At 41.6% G+C, this 22,441-nt stretch overlaps 1 protein-coding gene across 1 annotated transcript in view; it reads right to left on the bottom strand.

The window, feature by feature from the left end:
• Nucleotides 1-332: 332 nt before the first annotated feature.
• The window catches only part of LOC100551818 (acyl-CoA 6-desaturase), a 33,647-nt gene continuing 11,538 nt past the window's right edge, over nucleotides 333-22,441 (bottom strand). The window contains exons 3-12 of the mRNA XM_003224120.4: nucleotides 19,361-19,558; nucleotides 17,687-17,788; nucleotides 14,544-14,669; nucleotides 9,498-9,558; nucleotides 7,452-7,528; nucleotides 7,158-7,255; nucleotides 5,381-5,477; nucleotides 4,324-4,403; nucleotides 3,366-3,491; nucleotides 333-853 (exon numbers count right to left, since the gene is read on the bottom strand). Coding sequence (XP_003224168.2) covers nucleotides 802-853; nucleotides 3,366-3,491; nucleotides 4,324-4,403; nucleotides 5,381-5,477; nucleotides 7,158-7,255; nucleotides 7,452-7,528; nucleotides 9,498-9,558; nucleotides 14,544-14,669; nucleotides 17,687-17,788; nucleotides 19,361-19,558 — 1,017 coding nt within the window. The 3' untranslated portion in view covers nucleotides 333-801. The remainder of the gene's footprint in view (nucleotides 854-3,365; nucleotides 3,492-4,323; nucleotides 4,404-5,380; nucleotides 5,478-7,157; nucleotides 7,256-7,451; nucleotides 7,529-9,497; nucleotides 9,559-14,543; nucleotides 14,670-17,686; nucleotides 17,789-19,360; nucleotides 19,559-22,441) is intronic.

The following is a 22,441-nucleotide window of genomic DNA, read 5'->3' as shown; positions in this document are numbered from 1 at the left end:
TGGGAAGATTATGCTTACACAAAGCCCTAGGGCTCTGAGCAAAGGAGTCAGACATAGATTTCCTGATTGCATTCTGCCTTTCATTTCTCTTTTTGGAAAAAGTGAGTAAGAAATTCCCCAAGGACATTCTCTGATGAATTGCTGACACTAATTACTTGTTGGTGTGTGTGTTTCTTTTTAGCAAGTTCTCTTTCTGACATTTGTCATCTCAAATAGATTACGAGGGTTTGTAAAGTAGAGGTTTCAGACGCATCACATTATATTTCCTACTCTCTATTCCAGCATATTCAGGGAAAGATAATCCATGCTGATTTAAAATTGACTCTTTTAAGTAGTTGGTCATGCTCCTTTTATTGTTTTCTGTTCAGATACCTGAAGACAGACAGGGTTGTTATTTTTTTAAAAATCTCTCTGTGTGAGCCATATGCCTGAGACTGAGATGGTGGAAAAAAAGTATTGGGAAGAGGAAAAAGGGAATATCTCTGCATACTTGCACTTTCATTCTTCAGTCTGCCTTGCTGAATATTCCCCCACAATTTGTTGGGACAATTTTCAGCCACCATGTCATAGGAACAGTGTTTTCCAGTCATCTTCTACAGACAATACTCAACATAGCTGAAGCCATCTCTGTTTTTACACAGGTCCCCTGAACCCACCCCACCATTTGTGGAAACTCCTTTCAAACTGCAGGTACAGATACAGACTGAAATTGGACAATAAGAACACACTTGAGACCCCTTTCCCCTCCCACCAGCCCCCTCCCCTCTACTAACACCTTCCCCTTTGTTTTGAAATCCAGCTTCATTTATGGAGATAGGCGTCCAACCAGAGTTCTCCAGATTTCTTTAGGGACCTACAGAGTAAGAAGAGAGGTATGAGATTCCAGTATGATCACAGATTTTAAGACAGGCCACATCTTTTTTTGAAAGCCAATACTATGCTTTCCATCCAAAATATGAATTTTTGGGAAATATTTATAACATCATGTAGTGTGATTCCACTGGCTCCTTAATGTTTGAAATAGATTGATTTGGCCTGAGTGACAAGTTTTGGAGGCAAGATCTAATGTTTTTTAAAGACCTACTTAAGGTAAAGGTAAAGGGTTTCTCCTGGCATTAAATCTAGTCATGTCCGACTCTGGGGGTTGGTGCTCATCTCCATTTCTAAGCCGAAGAGCCGGCATTGTCCGTAGACACCCACGGTCATGTACCACTCTTCCTGTTGGAGTGTACATATTGTGATGCCTAGGGCACCTTTGGCCCCTGACCCTGTGGTCATTACTGTCCAGGATGAAGAAGACTTTGGTTTTCTCCCACGTCAGCAAGAATCAACTCCTTTCCAGATGCCTTCTGTTGACATCTCCGAGCCAGAGCCAATTAAGGATGCCCTTGAAACAGCGCCGGCTCTCCCAAATTCTCCTGAAAGTTTAGTGTTTGATCGTAGGGCCTTTTTGAAAACAGACAGATCGCAGGGACAAAGTTTGAGGAGAAGCGCCAGATTAGCGGAGCATGGTGACTATGGCTAAGCCCAGTTCTCTTGGGAAGAATTTGGGAGTCAGACACCTGGCGTGGTGAAATGACAAGCTCAGTTCTCCTGGGAAGTTTTAGGGAGTCAGGCACCTGGTTTGGGGGAGCTTGTGAATAAAAGTATTGCACTGGGAACTTTCCTGTGCGGTGTCAACTTTACTTCTGACTGAGAAGCATCATTGTCTCTAGCTCTTGGAATCCAAGCGGCCTGAAGGTGCACTTACTCTTGAATAGACCGGGCGCCGGTCCACCTCCTTGCCCAAGTTTGGACTGTGTTTCAGCTCCTGCACATCTAGTTCATGCTTTGGCCTGAAATCCTGCTTTCGGACATTTACTCCAGAGAACTCTTTCATGCCACTTGCTCTTTTTCCCCACTCAATACTCAAGCCAAGTTTGACTGTGTTTCGGTTTCTGGACTTTGGACTTTAATATTGGACATAAAACTTTCATCTATTGGACTAATTTTGATCTTTCCTGAAAGGTCAATTGCTTATTCAACTTTGCTACTTATTTCCTTTTGGAACTTTATTTGCTTCAATAAAGATATTATATTGTTATTGGCCTCTGTGTTGGTTGCTCTCGCTGCCTAGGGGTGTAACACATATTGATCTACTCACATTTGCATGTTTTCGAACTGCTAGATTGGCAGAAGTTGGAGCTAACAGTGGGTGTTCATTCTGCTCCCCAGATTTGAACCATAGTCCCAAATTATTTGCCTCTCCTCCAGTTTACATTCCTTACTACATGCACTTTCTTCTGGCCCAGTTCATTTTTACGAGCTTTCTCAGGTTTTTATCTAACTCTGTTTTATTGTAAATGTGATTTTAATATGTCTTATAGATTTGTTTTACATTGTCGTGTCTTTCACACTGTTTGTAACCATCTGGGCTTGGCCCCATGTAAGCCGCCCCGAGTCCCTTCGGGGAGATGGAGGCGGGGTATAAAAATAAAGTTGTTATTATTATTATTATTATTATTATTATTATTATTATTATTATTGACACAACAACATTGTATGACACAGCAAACAAGATAGATATGCTGGATTTTGTATCACAAAATCACAAGTCGAACACTTCCCAAGCGTTTAGGATTTTCGGATGATGTGTGCAGATCCCAGTAGGGTGGCCTTTTGCAATTGGCAGATCATAATTTTGTCAATGTCTATTGTTTCCAAATGCCAGCTGAGATCTTTTGGCATGGCACCCAGTGTGCCCATCACCACCGATAATAATAATAATAATAATTATCACCACCGATAATTATAATTATAATTATAATTATTATGGATTCCATTTCAGGCATATAGATTCACATAAGTACTTGCCTGTACTGTTTACACATATGTAAATGACATTTACACCATCACTATTCTCTATCACATGCAGAGGCTTTCACAAGCCTATCAGCATGTTGACTGTTTGTCTGCATATTTTCTTGGATGAAGCATAGTTTTCTCGGGGGGAAAACTTTGCTAAGTTGAATATGTGTTGCAAGTCTTATAATCTATCACTGTCTCCATTAGAGTAACTAGAATTGAGATGAGGAATCTCAACCCATACGACTGAATTTAACCTTGGGGGTTCCCCAGATAGAAATGGGTTCTGCTGATGTCACAATATGTTTGGTTGCTTCTCAGGTTTGCATAGGTTTTCAAATGTCTATTTTAAGGACTAGCCACTGTCTTTATGAGATTTAATCAACAATATTTTGCTATTTTGGTCCCATCCTTTTGCCCTTGGTCATGACTTCTCACACTCTCCAGAATTCTCAATCTAATAAAATGCTTGGCATGAGACAATTTCATGACCATGTTGCCAATTCTCACTAAGCTCTTACCCAACTATATCTGAGAATGCCTTTAGAAGAGGCTTTTCTTCATAAGGGACATCATACTTGGCGCACAGTGACTTCACCAATGGGGCTATCTTGTAGTAATTGTGACGCGGCATTGTGGGAAACAAACTGAAATAAAAGAAGAAAGGAGAAAGAGTGTTAAAACCACAGGAACAGAAGATTAAAAAATCCACTTCACTCTCTTCCTTTCTTAAGTAAAGGAATAATGACTGGACTATAGCCACAAAAGCCTATAGACTCTAAGAGTACAACATCCCTTCTGATCTTAGAAGCTAAACAGGGTCATCCTTGGTTACTACTTGGATGGTAGACTACTAATGATATCCAGGAGCTGTAGGCTAAATTTGAGTGGAAATAACTGGCAAATCCAAGTCTTTGAGTATTCCTTTCTTAATAAAACTCTATGAAATCCATGGTGTTACCATGCATCAAGGCAACTTGAAGGCATGTGTACACACTAAGTAGCCACAGAATAAGGCAGTAGAGTCTTGAGGTGGCAGAATGAAGATGGCTGAAATGCTCCCCCCAATCTCAGCATGTAAAGAAGAAATCAATTGAGTCATCCTAGTAGACAAGAATCATGGAGGAATAGAATTCTGGGATAGGAACTCTTTTGGGTGGGTTTTGGGTTCTTCAGCAATGGAGTTTTCACTTTCTGAAACAGATCCTATCATTCATTCCACCTTATGGATAAGAGAAAGCTGTACAATTAGAGCATACTGTACAGCAGTGATGTTTGTACTGTTTTCTGTTGTTGTCAAATAGTAAACGGAAGTACATGACATGGATGATTATTATACTTTTATGTATACATTCTTGTAATTTTAGTACACAGAAAGAGAAGTTGGAACAGAAATAATATCACACCCATTCTTTACTTTTGGTGAGTTTGCTTTATCTAAAGGATTGCTATCTTTGACTCCAAATATTACATACTTACTGGTGCTCTATTTGAAAGTTCAGGTGCCCACTGAACCAGTCATTGAAAAACGATTGTTCAACATTGCAGGTAGCTGCCAACTGCAAAAGACAAAGAGGGAAAATGATGACCCTTCATGAAGTCAAGAACTGGAAAACAACCAAGTGGACTTTTGTGAGTTTTGCTTTTTTGGAGTCATCTGTTGCCCTACTTCCACTTTATGCAATCTACTACTTAAACAGTCCAATCGTGTCTACTTAGAATAAGTCCTAGTGAATTTTATGGGGTTTACTGCCAGATAAGGAGATTTGGGATTACAGGCTAAGGCTGCACTCCAAAGACATCTTTCAGATATGTGCACAGGCTGCAAGTCAGGAGTGACTTGAGAAACTCCAAGTCGCTTCTGGTGTGAAAGAATTGGCTGTCTGTAAGGACTTTGCCCAGGGTTGCCCAGATGGTTGATGTTTTACCATCATGTGGGAGGCTTCTCTCATGTTCCCGCGTGGGGAGCTAGAGCTGACAGAAGGGAGCTCATCCTGCTCCCCGGATTTGAACTGCCAACCTTTTGATCACTAGTCCTGCCGGTACAAGGGTTTAACCCATTGTGCCACTGGGGGCTCAATTTACCTCTAAACACTAAATTCTTATGAAATGTTCAGGCAAATCTCAAGTCACGGAAACGTTTAAAAACGTGTTCAAAGGTTTTTTGGCACCTCAATAAAGAAATGTAATATGCAAAAAGGATTCATGCTAGACACCTCTTTACAAATGGTGGCAGACTTCCAAGGAAGGCAAAAGTGAGTAGAAATCTGACATTATCTAATCTCAATCCACATATACTCTGGTTTCTTTTCAGATCACATAATCTTTCATCTGAAATAACCCACATATGAATGAGGAGTGGTCTAGTTTCTGCTAGAATAATCATTTTAAAAAGAGATTGTAGCTACTTTTGTGTTGCTAACTGAATTGACACTTTATTACATTCCTTTTATTGTCTCTTGTCCCTGGTCCACCAAAGGTATCATTCTTTTGTAGATTTTGGATTTTGTTATATAAGACTAGAAAAAAAAATTACCTGAGCACCGAGCCAGTCTCTGTGCTTCTCATAGTCAATTTCCATAGGAATATGATTCATCTGTGTGACCCAAACAAACCAATGGCTTTCCAAAAACCTTTATTAAAAAAGAAAATGATTCAATCTTATTGAGTAGTAATAACTGGCAAGACAAAAGTCAGTGAAGTGGAACTGTGCCCTACTAAAACACTTCAACTAAACTCCCAAGAATGTTCTGAGGGATGAAAGAGACTCAGGGTGCTTCTACACGGTCACTATAATTCATCTTGGAACGAGTTCAAAAAAGAAATGGTGTCACTGTGAGGTGATCAGATTTAAAGGTCTAGAACTAGTTTGAGTAGAACTAATCAATTACCTTTCCCAGACATCCAACTGGCCCCATACTGCCCAGCCATGCTCTTGGGGCATTTTGGCAGCCTTCCCCCTGGTTTGGGATCATTGCTGAGCTTCTGCAGAGGCAGGTGCCTACAATGTGCTCAGCATTTTGTGGAGCTGATTTCACCCTGGCTCTGAGGACTCTACCAGACAGGCCCAAAAATGTGAGGCCTGTTGTACTTTTACCCGAGGTGCCCAAATGATGCCTCAGGTAACAGTGAATTAATTTGGAACAAAGCAGGGTTTACCTCAATTAATTAGATACCCCATTAGATCTGGGACTTCATGAAAAGCCTGGGTCTAAGGAGGTACTGGGCCTGTGGGAACTCACCCCCAGGTAGTCCCCATTGTCATCTTGCACCTTTTGGGCTCCTGGAGCCCAAAGGTGCGAGATGGTGCCCATTCCTTCCCCCCAAGCCCCAAAAACTTCCCTAAAAACTTTTTATACCTTACCGGGCTGCCATTAAGGTGGTCCTGGAGTCCTCCTGGCACGTAAAAATGACACGCCAGGAGATTTCTAAATGCGTAGAAATGACATCACCACCCCGGTCTCCTGGTGCTTTATTTCTACATGCCAGGAGGACTTCAGGACAACTTTAATGGTGGCCTGGTAAGTTTTTAAATGTTTTAGGGTAGTTTTGGGGGTTTTTGGGGTTTACTGGGATGGCATCTAGACACCCCAGTGGTGGGCAGGGAGTTCCAGAGTCAAGGGGCAACCACCGAAAAGGCTTGCTCTTCCGTTCCCATCAATCATGCTTGAGATGGAGGTGGGACTGAGAGAAGGGCCTCTCCTGAAGATCTCAGGGCCCAGGTAGGTCCATATAAGGGGGTGCCAAATAACCTGGACCTGAACCTTCTAGGGCTTTAAAGGTCATAACTAGCATTTTGAATTGTGCCCAGAAAGAAACTGGCAGTCAGTGGAGCTGTTGCAACAGGGGGGTTGTCCGCTCCCTGCAGGCAGCCCCAGTGAGCAACCTGGCTGCAGCTCTTTGGACCAGCTGAAGTTTCTGAACACTCATCAAAGGCAGCCCCATGTAGAGCACATTACAGTAATTCAAATCGGATGTAACGAAGGCATGGACCACCATGGCCAGATCTGGCTTCTCAAGGAATGGGTCCATTTGCCACACAAGTTTTAATTGTGCAAAGGCCTTCCTGGCCACCGCAGATACCTGGGCCTCCAGGTTCAACACCGAGTCCAGGAGGACCTCCAAACTGCAGACCTGTGTCTTCAGGGGGAGTATGACCCCATCCAGCACAGGCTGGATCCCTATTCCCTGAACACCCTACATGACCACAACATGACTAGGCTACTCTGAAAACACTTCCCAGTTGTGATGTCATTGTGCCACTGATGGAAGGAAGGGCTTCAGAAAGATGGGAGGTTGTTTCTCTCTCTTACCTAACAAAGGTGAGGAGACACATGGATCCAATAACTCCATAAAATGGGGTGTACGTGATCAAGTAGCGTATGTAATAACTGAAGGCCCAGGCCAAGTCCTAGAGAAAGAAGGAAGAGGATTATATCATTTGGGTAGTACTTGATTTTCTTCCTATTAGTGCCCATGTCAGCACAAAATGCAGTGAGAAACTCCTTGCCTCCCCCAATAAGATCTTGTCAGAGAGCCTTTGACTCCAGTGAAATGGGATTTAATGAAGAAAATGAAGGACATGGGGAGAGGAATCTTTGACTTACCACCCAGTACTTGTGTTTGAACATGGTCGTGAAGATTTGCATATGGAAGTAAACTGGAATGAGGAGTGGTGGGAAAACTGAAAGGAAAACCAGAAGATTAGAGGAAGAAGGCAAGCATGAGATATAAAAATGGTGGCTGGAGGCAAAGTAGCTACAGGTTGAGTCCAAAAGGCTGATGGCGAGAAGTAATTTGGATTCTGAGATACCTGTATTTGCATTATGAGATATCTTGGAGATGGGACGCAAGTCTAAACATGGAATTCATTTATGTCTCATGTACACACGTCACCAGAAATGTTTTTCCTGGACATTATAGATAAAGAAATGGATATAAATATAGACTGCTTCTCTGAGACATGACAACAACACTGTTTACTCAAAAATGGAAACAGACTGAAACACTGATGACACAGCAACGGATTGTCAAGGTTGCTGAGTTGGCCAAAGTTGCCAAGCTAATGTGGATTTTAAAAGGATTAAACAACTGAAGATATATCTTTTGAAAGACTGGAAACTATTTTGGATATTCTGAACAATAAGAAACCTAACAAAGTAATAATTTCTGGCTATTAGTAATTATAAAGAATTAGTTGGATTTGTAATTGAAGCAATTTTTCTGACCCCTCCCCCCTTTCTTTTGGATTGGAAGGGGTCACAGCCCTTTTGTGCTTTAGTCAGTATATAGTATTTTAGTATTGTGTATTTTAGTTCTAGTTATATATGTGTGTATGGATTCTAACCTTGGATTAGGGGCTTGTCGTGGAGCCTCCGGTGGCCTAGGGGATAAAAGCCTTGTGACCTGAAGGTTGGGTTGCTGACCTGAAGGCTGCCAGGTTCGAATCCCACCCAGGGAGAGCGCGGATGAGCTCCCCCTATCAGCTCCCACTCCAGCTCCATACGGGGACATGAGAGAAGCCTCCCACAAGGATGGTAAAAACATCAAAAACATCCGGGCATCCCCTGGGCAACGTCCTTGTAGACGGCCAATTCTCTCACTCCAGAAGCAACTCCGGTTGCTCCTGACACAAAAAAAGGGGGCTCGTCTACATAGTTTTAATAACCTGCACTTATCATGAAGTCACTCCTGGATGTCTTCATGACATTCAGGGACTTGTGGTCCTTACCGTGGGGTGAACTGGGTTAATCCAGTGTAACACCATGTTAAGGAAAGTTGGGTGAGACTCCAGAGTTTGGCTGAAATGCCAGAGCAACCCTGGAATTTGGGCACAGTTTGGACAACAGGATTAGGCCCAATGCAGATAACTCTGCTCTCCACATGAGCCACTGATACTATCTTCTCTTCCTTGTGCTTATTGCTCTCCTCCTTCTCCCTGATCATGTGCAGATGTCATGCAATGGCCAGGAACTCTCATGGAGCTCTGAGGCTACCTGGCAACAGTAACAGGCGTGGTGAGGTGAGCAAAATTATCGCAGTCCAGCTGGATCCGATGGCTCTGCCTTGGCCATGCAGGTTTGGGACAAGTGTGTGGCCATCTCCAAGACCAGTTCATGGTATTTCTACTTCACTAGCCTCGCAATAAGTGACCATTGTCAATAAACTCTAGGACTAAGGAATACCAAGGTCTGATCCCTATTTGGATATGTAGCTCAATAAGTAAGGATACAAGGGGAGGGAGCACATATGCTGCCTTATCGTTTTTGGAGAATGAGTGGGATAAAAATAAAATGATTCTATGAAGTTATCAAAATACAGAGTTAGGAGAAGTGCACTTTGCAGGGGTTTGAAAGATTTTTAAAATAAATAAATAATAAACAAATAAATAAACAAATAAGGTCCAAGCATACATGTAATACCCTGGAAATTTGAAAGGGACCACATAACAGGGGAGAGATCATAATACCAAAGTTTCTGCTTTGGATTCCATGTGAGAGAAAATTAGAATATTAATTAATTAATATTCTATTTTTAATTCATTATAAAGTTAACAAAACTCAAGAGGCTGTTTAAGCAAGAAGGAATGATACGGTAACATGAAACTTGAATTCTCTACATGTAAGAAAATGGAAAGATATGAAGACACTCACCAAAAAAGAAATATTCATGTTGCCGATTATAAGGGAAGAATTTCAGCTTCTTTTTTCCGTACTAAAAAAAGAAAGAAAGAAAAGGGACTTTGTCACTCCTCAATGCCCCCAATATAGAATTTATTTCTTGGGTTGATTTTCTAGTCCCTCTCCACAAGGATTTTTAGACAGAACTGGCCCTCCATATCCACAGATTTGGCATCCATAGATTTCACCATCCAATGCTTGAAAATATTTAAAAATACTTTAAAATAAAAAGCACACCTTGATTTTGCCATTTTGTATAAGGGACGCACGCTATTTCACTATGCCATTGTATATAACAGGATTTTGATATCCAGGTGAAGTCAGTTTGAAACAGAACGCTTTGTAAGTATAGACATAATCTCTTTTCATTATTTTATTTTTATCCACTCTGTGTTTAATGTATCAGGAGAACAACTTGTAAGCCACTGTATGTTCCCAATAGGTTCCACGGTATCTATTGAGTACATCCTTGAATTGTTTGAACTAAATAACTATAACCCTACCACCAGACGAAGACTATAGGTAGTCGAAACTGGTTGTGGATCAGGGGTCTACTCTTCTTTTATGAAGAAACAAGAAAACAAGAAAGTTTACTCCATTATGAATGCAACTATCATTCATCATACTGTGAATGTAACAGTTTGATTGTAATTTGTAACAATTTATCTGAAATTTATCTGAAATTTATATTCATTTATTGTATACAATACAATGTTTAATATTTAATACATTGTTATTGCTCCATTCAGTGGACATTTGTTAGTAACAGCCTTAAGTAGACATCTACTCCATCTATTTTTCCTTGTTCTTCTGAAGTGACCAGGGACCATAAACTATTCTATGGTGATGATTCTATGTGATGTAGTCTGTAAATATATCAAGCTGTAGATGGATTCTGCATCTACAGTTTGATAATATTTTTAAAAATCCAAAAAGCAAACCTTGAATTGGCCATTCTATATAAGGGACACCATGTTATAATGAGACTAGACTTTGCTATCCACAGGAAGTCCTGGAACCAAACCCAGCAGATACCAAGAGTTGAGTATAACTATACATGGTGTGGGGGAAAACAAGTGAATACTGTCTTCCAAAAAGGCATCCCTCAGTTCCTGCAGTGACCGTATAACATTGTGGCACCTTTAGGGAAAGATATTCACTGTGGAATTTGCCTTCATGGGTGGGAATCCATATTTTGAGAGAGCGATTTGTTGGTTTTTAACCCCATCAAACAGATAACTCTTGTACAGAACGACACATTGCTTACTTGTTTCCTCTTCTACCCTGGAAGGCCTCAACAAAAAGCCTTGCTTCATCAGAAGGATGCTTCATGCTCCTGATGACCTTGGTTGCTCCTTCATGTAACTTCTCAGACACCACTAAATTCCAGTGGGTTTCTCAGCATGTAAAAATTATATTCCTCTATATATGTGTTTTGGAATGTGAAAATTATTGCATTAATGGGTCAATGGAAGCTTTCAAGAACAATTCAGCTTAAGGACCCCTTGATAAGTAATCTGGTTCTGTAAAAAGTGCATGCTAACAATTTCCTTCAGAGAGTATGTTTTGACAATCAAATGCTTTAAATTTTGAAATTCAGTGTGTAATATGTGAAAACTGCACCAATGTATCTTTTAAAAAGGCTGATTGGGTTGCAATCCTTAACAACTAGGCTCTGTTGAAATATTGGCTATACTCCTGAGTAAATATGCACAGGACTGCACTGTAACTTTTACTCCAGAAGTTCAATTATTTTATTTTAATTTAATACGACTCAAGAAATAAATGCCACTCCACACAATTCAAAGAATGAATAACGGGTAATTGTTAATGTTATGCACTATTAAGCTCTTACAGTCTCTTGTAATGCAATATAAAACTACAATGTCAAGAAAAACTGTCACTCGAGGCCCTCCTTTTTTTGCCTCCCTTCAAATAAGATCAGTGGTTCTCAATGTGTGGGTCCCTTCAACTCCCAGAAATCCTAACAGCTGATAAACTGGATGGGGTGTCTGGGAGTTGTAGGCCAAAACATATGGGGACCACAGTTTGAGAACAACTGAATAAGATAGTCTAGGGATTCTGGAAGATGGAGGCCAGCAAAGTCAGCCTAGGAATCTGCTTGTGACCAAGGACACACTTTTCACACTGGCATTTGAAGTAAATGAATGGAAATGAAGCACTTTTATTTTTGAATGATACAGACAAAAATGTTGATAGTTCATACTAAATGCAAATGTAAACACATAATCTGAAAGATATCAGAAAAGAAAGAAAAAATGAGAAGGACAGCAGAAAACAAGAAAATCCAGGTTTCAGTCAACGAAGATATAATTCTTTCCTGACTCCCAACTCCAAACCCACTTAGCAGTTTCTAAATGATAGAGTTGGACAAGACCACATGGGCCATCTATTCCAACCCCCTGCGATGCAGGAAAAGCACAATCAAGTAAATGACTCAGTAGTGAAGGTTGGCTCAATTCCATTATTTGTTTTGTTTGAACAAACTGTTGCTTGAGGACAGCCTGCTCTCTAGAAAGAACTATCGAAAAATGTTACAGCATGAAAGAACACCTAGATATTTCTATCCTGAGGTTGGTTCATTTCCAGGTTTTGTGCAAGTTCTCCACTTGTTAAGTTGGCCAATTTTTACCAAAATGTACCAAAGAAGAATGAATGAGTCTTGGTCCCATAGGGAAGAAAACCCCATTACTGAATCTGTATTTTGTACCTGATGGCAGCACACTTTGGGCACTCTCTTCAGATTATACCTCTAATAGCTGATCCATTAATATGCTACTACAGCTAGAGTATCCCTTATCTGGAATTCCAAAATTATCCAAAGCCTGACATTGTCCATATGGGGTGCTGAGATATGCTTTGCTTCTGATGGTTCAATGTACACAAACTTTGTTTCATGTGCAACATTATTTACAATATTGTGTATAAAATTGCCTTCAGGCTATATGTGTCAGGTGTAATTGAAATGGAAATAAATTTTATGTTTGGACTTGGGTCCCATCTCCAAGTATATGTATAAGTATAAAATCCATTTCCCCCCAAATCCAAACCCTTCTGGACCCATGTATTTTGAATAAGGAATACTCAACCTACATTTTTTCTTCCTGTTGCTACTTAAAAATTTCAGAAATAGATTATTCAAAGCATTTGTGTTCTCTTACACTTACTATATTTTTAAACTTTCCCCATGGCCATTGACATTTTCAATATACTGTTCTTGAAGCTTGGGGAAAGAGTTTTCTTTTATTTCTTTTTTTTTTACAGCTTTCCTTTAGCACACATTATAATGGTATGTGTTAGAAACTCAGAGTTGCTGTGACAACCAGGTCACAGCTTTCCAACTAGTATAAATCATGACAAAGAACTGGACCGAAAAGTGCATTTATTTGTATTTAGTAACTGAAACTTACTGCAGTTTGGATTTATTGGAAACACGTGTCCCAAACAAGGGCAACATTTCACCACAACATTCCAGAATTATTCACAAGCATTATTTAACCCAATAAGGATCATACTCGATGTTATTTTACTACCTACTTTCAAAAGGTTGGGATTCTCCCATTGTAAGAGTTGGCTCTTGTATTTAAAACATATGTTTTTTACGAATGCGGTGAACATAAGAAAACGGAAGCAATTAGATGGGAACATACCAGGATTGTGTGCAGAGAAAGTGGGTGGGGGAGATAAGGTTCCTTTTCAAAGAATTGCCTAGCTATAGATATTACTGAATATGCAAGCATAGGATGACCCATTTGTGTGAGTCTCAGAGATTGTGAAGAATATATGTTTTCTTAGGACTCATACCTGTAACTGACTGTGATTACTTATATAATATGAAAATGTTGTTTTCTTAAACGAGGATCTTCCCAACTTCGTTGCTATGGCAAACCATATAGAGGTATGCTATCTCAGTATATATTGTCAGGTCAGCAAAGGAGGAGATGTTAACCACAGTACAGGTGTATATGGATGGGAAATGATTTAGTAGCAGGTGTGCTCATATGTCAATTAAAAGGTTGACTGCTGTGAAAAGACTTTTCTGTCAATATCAAGTTATTGAAGGAGGTGACTGACTTTTCTTAGGAGGAATAGTTATCTTCTAGGACTGTCTTGATTTGTGTTTTCGACCATGTAGAAAAACCAGCCTTTTGCAGTGTGGAAGTGTGATACTATCACAGTGATAGTATTTTGGCAATACCTTTATAAAGAGAAATGTAAAGGTAAAGGTTTTTCCCTGACATTAAGTCTAGTCATTCTGACTCTGGAGGTTAGTGCTCATCTCCATTTCTAAGCTGAAGAGTGGCGTTGTCCGTAGACACCTCCAAGGTCATGTGGCTAGCATGAGTGCATGCAGCGCCATTACCTTCCCGGTGGAGTGGTACCTATTGATCTACTCACGAACTGTTAGGTTAGTAGAAGCTGGGGCTAGCAGCAGGAGCTCACCCCACTTCCGGGATTCAAACCACCGACCTTTCAGTCAGCAAGTTCAGCAGCTCAGCAGTTAATTTGTTGCATGGCGAAATTATGTAGTTCTGTGACCTATATTTAATAGTTTAGTTTATGTCTCCACAAAATCCGGAACTAGTTCAGCACTATTAGGCAACAGATGGCTACAAAACATCTGTTCATCATCAAAAAGGCTGTTTACTACAAAATAGGAACACATTAAAAAATAAGACTCTATGCTTTTTACTGTGTATGTGGCCTTCGAGTCACCTATCAAATTATGGTGACCCCACACATTTTAAAAGGGCTTTCTTAGACTGGGAATACTCAGTGGTGGGTTTGTCAGATCTTCCTCTCAAATAGAGCCTACAGTACACAGTACTAATTAGTGGTCCCCCACCCAAGTACTGACCAGGACTGACCCTGCTTAGTTTCCAAGGTCAGACAGGGTATTTAGGCCTGTATTGTTTTTACTACTCTATTCTTATTATAACAGTCAGATCTGAAATCTCCAGTGTAAACACAACTTGATTTCACATTCTTACATCTTACCTCGACAGGCTGAATATCTCCTAGAACAAAAAGATGCATCATATTCACATCTGGATCTTTCTTGAAGATGTTGGGTTTAGCATGATGCTGGAAGTGCCGATGATTCCACCAATTTGCTGAAGCACCCTGTAGAAATATGCGGACAGTCCATGGACATCTTGGATTTCTGTCAACGTGTCATCTCCACATTCTAAAAACCATTCATGTGCAGAAAAAGAGGCTGTAATGTTAATAATATGTATCCATATGATAAATATTTGTGGAACCCATGGAAAAGGTGATGGAAGTCTCTAACCAAGGGTGTATCTACACAGTAGAATTGATGCAGTTTGACAGCACTTTAACTGCCATAACTTGAGACTATAGTATCGTGGGAGTTTTATATGGTCTTTAATTTTCTCTGTCAAATAGTTCTGATGGCTCATCAAACTACAACCCCCATGATGCCATAGCAGTCAGCCATGGCAGTTAAAGTGAAGTCAAACTGCATTCATTCTACTGTACAGATGTACTCCTAGTTTTCTCTCAGAGTTCTACTGCCATTGCCAATTGACATTGGAATATAGCTTGCAGTTAAGACCTTAGACCTGGATCCTTCGGTTTGTACTATACAGCTCCTTTTTCCCTGGATGTGTTTTTACATTTTGAAGCTATATATGCACCAGGGATAAGCAGCATCTGTAATACCCTAGATCCTGAAAAGCTGGTGGGAACGGCTGATGCATAGAATCAAGAAGGCCCCTTTAAAAATAAAATGAAAAATATACCCTCAGGATTTTCAAGAATTTAAATGTATGCCTGTGTGTTTGCATCTGTCTTCCTGTCACCTGATGACTTATGAAGACCCCATGAATTTCATAGCCTTTTTTCAGGCAAGGAAAACTCAGGGCTGTTTCTGCCAGTTCTTTTATCTGAAATGTAGCTCACAGAACTTGGTATGTGTTGGTGGTCTCCTATCCAAGTACTAATCTTCCAAGATAAGATGGAATGTGGTGTCTTTAGGCCCGCAATTTAAACACACAGAACAAATGCAAACCATTTTAGACCCAGGGTATTGCAAATATAGTGCTTCCATTAGATTCGTTGTGCTGGGAAGTCCCACTAACACATAGTGCCTCAAGGTAGCTGTTCCTACTCTCCTGCTGTCACTCATATTTCAATTCAGCTGCTCTTTCTTCCTTGATCTGTCTTATCTTAGCTTCTCTACTCCTCCAACACCAGGAAACATTTTTTAAAATCACATCTGTCTCCTTTCTCTACATTTTATGTTCATTCCACTATGTAGCTCACATGTCAAGATCTGAGGAACCGGTATTACACAACAGTGGGTGGGCTGGTGTGAAGTTTAATGATGTACTCATTTAATAACTGTCCCCTTATCATATCTGTTGCAGAAAGTTTAACTTGGCCCTGAGAAGATAGTAGCCATATGGTTCCTTTACACTATAGAATTAATGCATTTGATACCACATGAACTACCCTGACTCAATGCTATGAAATCACGAGTGTTGTAGTTTTACAAGGTCTTTAGCCTTCTCTGCCGAAAAGTGGCAAACTATAATTCTGGGATTCAATAGCACTGAGTCATGAGCATTAAAGTGGGGCCAAAAAAAGCATTAATTCTCCATTGTAGATAGTAGATACCCCCTATGCCAACTGCTAATCCCAAGAAAAGCAGACCCATTGACCTACTTGTTTGATGATAAATAAAAACTTACAAATGACAGTAAAATAATGTATTTATTCTAGTTAAGTCTAGTAGTTTCATTATACAACAGACAGTTTAAAAAGTTAAAAGAAATGTGAGGGAGAGGGATACTGGCTCCTTCCCTTTCTTCCTTAGGGTTTTACTCCCAATTGTCCTTGTGCAAAGTGCAGCCCAGGCCAAGTGTTTCTCGAAACAGGCTCTGATGCCGTTGGCTCTCTGAGCTGTTCCAGACTGTTTCCAAGAACTTAAGGCCGACACAAAGCCTTCCTTAACAAAGAGGCCTTCAGTCCAGCCTATGTTTATCGCTGGCAGTTACAATGCTTGACTCACATATGCTGAACAGCAGTTGTTCCTGATAGAAGTAGGAAAGGCTACTCAGAAAAAATCTCTGAGAAATTACCACTGATGAGGCTGGCTAATACATGAGCCTTTGTTTTGATGTGGCATGGGCACAATGGTCCCAGGCTTGGAGCGCTCATATAAAAGATAACACTTAACAGACTGTGAGAAAGTCAGAAATCCATCAATATACATCAGAAGAATATTAATTCTCTTAGATGATGCTATAGTGATGATTTGTGCTCTTGGGGCTTTATCATTAACCTTGGACGTAACAGTGAAAGGCATGTGTTTCCTGCTACTTCATCTCCAAAGCCGGAAAAGCTTCAACGACTTAATTTCTATGTGCTAGGCTGTTGCTAAAGGCACATGAGCCAAAAAAAAAAAGTTTCTGATCCTAGGATTAGAACTGCTAATTCTCTCAGGACTGTTTCCAGTCAGTGCTTCTTAACATTAATCGTTAATGGCCAGCTGTTGGTATCTAGAGAATATGGACTATGCTTTTGGATTGTGTGGTTTTAATAATTGATTTTAATGTTTAGGTGTTTTTTAACTTTATAGTTTTATGCATATGTTTATTTATTTCTATGGTCTGTTTATTCGGCATTGAATTGTTGCCTACTTGTAAACCGCTCTGAGTCCCCTTTGGGGTGAGAGAGGATGGGGTATAAATACAGTAAATAAATAAATATCCACTTGCGTCTGTTGTGTAAAATAAAGGTAGTAACTACTATTCTTGGTCCTATCCTGGTTTTCTCCAACAGTTCCTTAATCTGGACAGCTCTTTGATGACTAGCCTAAAAACTGATTATTTGTTTTTTGCTTATTTTCTGTCAAATCTAAGGTTAGAATTTACTGTTTTACACCTGAAGAATGAAGAATATGACCCAGAAAGCTTCCAGTGAAGATTGTGTGGCTTTGCCCTGTGGCTTTAATAGCAACAAAGCAAGCGGAAATTCCAATAGGTCTCTGGTGTTTCATAGTCATGCGATGAAGGATTTCAGTCTTGGATTTCCATCTGTTTCTGTTAAACACACAGCAACCCTTCCATGATAATCTTAATGTCATCATCTCCTCTTTAATTAGGTGACCTTACCTTCAAGTGACCAATCACAAACTTGTGAACTATATGGTTCCATTTAGATTTCTTAAACACAGAGAGGTGTCCAAAGTCGTGCTGCAACCATCCAGCTTGAGCCTTTGGAGGAAAGAGAATGGTTGTAATAGAAAAGTGCTATTTAACAGAAACATTACATCAAAACTCATTTAACCATTAGAACATCCTTCATTTTCTGTGCAACACTGCCATCAACAGAGCTGACACTGAAGTAGGTGAAATTCCAGATACCTATGTTCAAAATAAAATCTAACATGGAGAACATTACTATAATTTTCAGGTGTTACTTTTATAGTAACAGATTCTGTCAACCACTTTAGAAAGGAGACGGCTTGGAATGCAAATTGGCATTGCATATGTAATACTCTCTGCACACAGATGTTATATCTGTGGAGGAAGAGGAAAACATCTCTAAAAGAGATCTAAGAAATCATTGTATTTATTTGAGTTAGTTTTATTTGAGTCCTGCTGCTAGACTTTTTGCTCTAGTGCAGTCATTCTCAACCTGTGGGTACCCAGATGTCTTGGCCTTCAACTTCCAGAAATCCTAACATCTGGTAAACTGGCTGGGATTTCTGGGAGTTGTAGGCCAAAACACCTGGGGACCCACAGGTTGAGAACCACTGCTCTAGTGCTTTGACAGTATACAATGCCTGCCCATCCCATCACTACACTTCAGCTTGGAACATGACTGGGCCCTTAGTTTAGTAGCCCCTTCAATGAATTTTCACATTGTAATCATGCTCTCTTTTGCTGAAAAAGAGACAGAAAAGCTCTGGGTAAATGGTAGGGAGAAAGGAACGACTGGAAAGAATATCTTCATCTGCTGTCTTACATGGCTACTGAAGTGGCAAATAAAAAGAATGGGAGCAGAGAACCATGGCTCCCTTTACTTCATTCTCCATGCTCCTATCCTGCTTACCAGATGATTTGGTTTCCTAGCCTCCACTCTCTTATTACCAGATGATAACATGCATACTCTCAGGTGCACAGTTTACTTCAGCTCTTTGTATTCTACTAGTTCCCATATTAATCTTTCTGTAAAGGAGCTGTCCAAGGTAATCTATTTTAGGGACAGGGTTCTGAATCTTCAAACATCTAATTAAACCTGCAGTAAAGTCACTGATCCACTGACTCCAGAGCCACCAGTAGCTATTAGTAATCACGGCACATACATGTAGCATCTAGGTCGGTAGCTATTGTTATTCATGTCATATACACATAAGGACTAGCTATTCACAGTCATGGCATATACATGTAGGATGTAGCTTACTAAATGTCTCAACATGTGGACCAAAATTCCTTCAATTGTTGTCTCTGGATAAGTTCAGCATTTTTCATCTAGCACCACAATTTTATTATGTGGGACCAAGCTTTAACAAGGGCAGGCTGATTTCAATGACTGAGCACGAGAGCCAGGGACAGGTTGGTTTATCTCCTGAGTCTACTTTGGACAGTGTGTGTTGTAGTGCTGAAAAAGGCCCACACCTTTCTGATAGTAGCTGGCCGCTTTTATTTAACACATTGTAACTTGATTTCACGCTCCCTAATCACATGAAGGTCTGGATAACATTCAAGTTTGCTGAAATAAAGTCAATGCATGAATGAATTAGCTAACCAATAGCATCACTAGAAAATAGAGAAGGAAATCACCTGAGAGGTTGCAAGGATGATGATAAGGAGGAAAGTTATGCTCCAACTTGTACCATAGTATGAAACCATTAACCAAGCCAAAGCCTCCATCACGAGGATTTGACCCAAGTAAAAGGAAAAAAACACAGGACTCGCTTTAAATAAGTTCATCTCCTCCGCTGTCTTCCTCAATGCGCGGAAATCTTCTATCATCTGGGCCTGCAAAGTGGAGGTACAGGAGATTGAAATAAATCCTGGTGGCATAATGCAAACTTTGGATTGTACCTCAAGGTATCTATATCACAGGAACACTTGGCCTTTTAGATGTTTTGGACTACTGTTTCAACAATCCTTTAACTATTTGCATTGTGAGTTAGAACTTCTGGGAGTTTGCATTCAAAACATATGGAAGGTGAAAGGTTCCCCATCTCTCCTATTCAATATTCACCCTCTGTGCTTTACCCACGCCAGAAAGAGAAACACAAATGCAAGGCCAAAAGGAGGTCCAATTGATGACTGCTTGGTATGAGTTATGTGAACTAAAAGTACATTTGCAGATATTTCTAAGACCACTGCAACTTGTGGATAACCTGGAATGGGCTGGGGGGCAGAGAGAACGAAAGGTCATGCAAGATAAGGTAGATTAGCAATTGAATCTGGGAGGAGGGAACTGTAGCTATTACAAAAGAAAAAAATTTACAAGGACATTTTTTCTCTTTCTCTTGACCACCCATGTATCCAGGGCCGGCCCAAAACGGAGGCCACGTGAGGCGGCCGCCTCGGGCGCAGGGCCCGGGGGGCGCCGTCAGGCTTCCCCCCTCCCAGCGGGGACCATGAGCTCGCTCGCCGGCGAACAGGAAGGCCTGTTCGGTGACGAGCGAGCTCTCATGGCCGGCTGGGATGGCCCTGGATGGCCGGCCTGTGTGCCCTGGCCCCGCCTCTCACGTTGCGTGAGAGGCGGGGTCGGGGTGAGCTGCGTGGGAGGCGGGGCCAGGGTTGGCCCTGCCTCCCACGCAGCTCAGCCTCGCCCGTCTGGCCTTTTCCAGGCGGGCCGACTGCACCGAAGGTCCCTGCAGGCCGCGATCGCGGCCTGCAGGGACCTCCGGTGCAGTCGGCCTGCCTGGAAAAGCCCAGGCCGCGCGGGGCGGGAGGCAAGGCCCCGTCTGGGCGGAGCCCTGCCGCCCGGCCTGTGCGCCCCGGCCCCGCCTCTCACGTTGCGTGAGAGGCGGGGTCGGGGTGAGCTGCGTGGGAGGCGGGGCCAGGGTTGGCCCTGCCTCCCACGCAGCTCAGCCTCGCCCGTCTGGCCTTTTCCAGGCGGGCCGACTGCACCGAAGGTCCCTGCAGGCCGCGATCGCGGCCTGCAGGGACCTCCAGTGCAGTCGGCCTGCCTGGAAAAGCCCAGGCCGCGCGGGGCGGGAGGCAAGGCCCCGTCTGGGCGGAGCCCTGCCTCCCGGCCTGTGCCCCCGGCCCCGCCTCTCACGCTGGGTGAGAGGCAGGGTCGGGGTGAGCTGCGCGGGAGGCGGGGCCAGCCCTGGCCCCGCCTCCCGCGCTGCTCGCCGTGACCCCGCCTCCCACGCTACGTGAGAGGCGGGGCCAGGGAGCAGGAGGCGGGGCCCGCCGGCGCCGCGGTAGGCGTGGCCATGTGCCTCCCGCGGCACATGGCCACGCCTCCCGCGGCGCCGGTGGGGGGGGCGCAATTTCCCCCCTCGCTTTATATATAAATTTATCTCCGGCTGGCCCTGCATGTATCCTTGTTTTAATTTCTGATAGCCCCACCACATACACATTTCCATACTTTTCTACAAAATCATATTTTTAAACAATATCTTATCCAGAAGTAACTACTAAACAATGAGTTGCTTGAAATTAATCCCTTTTTGCATCAATTAAAGCAAAAACATTCTAAATGTAACATAATGAGGAATGGCGTACATATTAGTTATTTTTAGATGTGTGGCAGATACTTACTTAACAGAGATTTGTTTGTAGCATTCAATTTTTTTAAAAAAATAAACAGAAGTACCTGCTCAAAATAATTTTGCATTATGGGAAAGTAAAATGATACTTTCAAAATGGTAACCATGATGCTAGTTATGGTGGCTTGAAATAATAACTGGAGCTAATTACTTTTCAAAATAATTGCTTATGTTCTGATAATAAATATACTCTTAGGAAAGGTTCCCACTGGGATTCCTCTTGAGTAGCTATTTATTGTGAAAGCACTGGAAAACATTCCTAGTATAAAGGATAATGCTTGCCCTAGAAATGATGCAACTGTGACAATTTTCACTACTAATTTAAGTATGGCTAAATGACTCTTGCTTCAGCAGGTGTCTCCACTGCTTCTCTGTATTTCTGCCAGATTGGTCTCATGAGGACAACGGGAGGTAATTAAAAATGGGCCAGCTTCTGCCCCCGCATCTGACAGTCACACTCTTTGGAAGGCAGAACGTTGCAGAATATGGCCTCTCTGGAAAGAAGCTAATGCAGAATCTTCAGCTTGAATGTTGAAGCGCAGTATTGTCTGTCGTGACCTCAGTCATCCCAGAACAAGAGGGAATGGAAAAGGTTGCCTCCTTTTGAATCAGCCAAGTGAAGCAGAGCGCCTGAATAATTGATAAGCTGAACATCTGGGATTCGAGAAATCTCAAGTGACATGGCAAGGAAGAGACAGATGGGGAAGGTACGGTGGGGTCTTGTTTGGGAAACTGTCCTCCGGATCAGAATGCAAAATGTCTTTAAATTTTCATGTATGGATTCCCATCACTCACAAGTAACTGGAGGCTTGATCTCCAGTGAGAGAAATGTAAACATGTATATATGCAGCTGCATACACAATTGGCTTGATACACAGACAGTGGCTTGGGAACAGAATCCTACCATATAAAAACAGCCTCCCATGAAAACCCCGTTTTACACAATTTGGTTAATTTCACACCTGTCATTTTTCTTCCCTAGTTCTCCTGCCCTTAGCTACATGAAGTTTCTATGGTAACAAGGATTTCCCCTTCAGAATAACCTTAAGGCATGACAGCAGTTCAGTTCTATTTGAGGGGAGGGGATCAAAATAGCTCTTAATAATTGTCGCTCTTTCCCTGTTCA

This window comes from Anolis carolinensis, chromosome 1, assembly GCF_035594765.1.
Source record: "Anolis carolinensis isolate JA03-04 chromosome 1, rAnoCar3.1.pri, whole genome shotgun sequence".
NCBI classification, from domain to species: domain Eukaryota; kingdom Metazoa; phylum Chordata; class Lepidosauria; order Squamata; family Dactyloidae; genus Anolis; species Anolis carolinensis.
The sequence above is the reverse complement of the archived record's forward strand: the minus strand, read 5'-3'. Positions and strand labels throughout refer to the sequence as shown.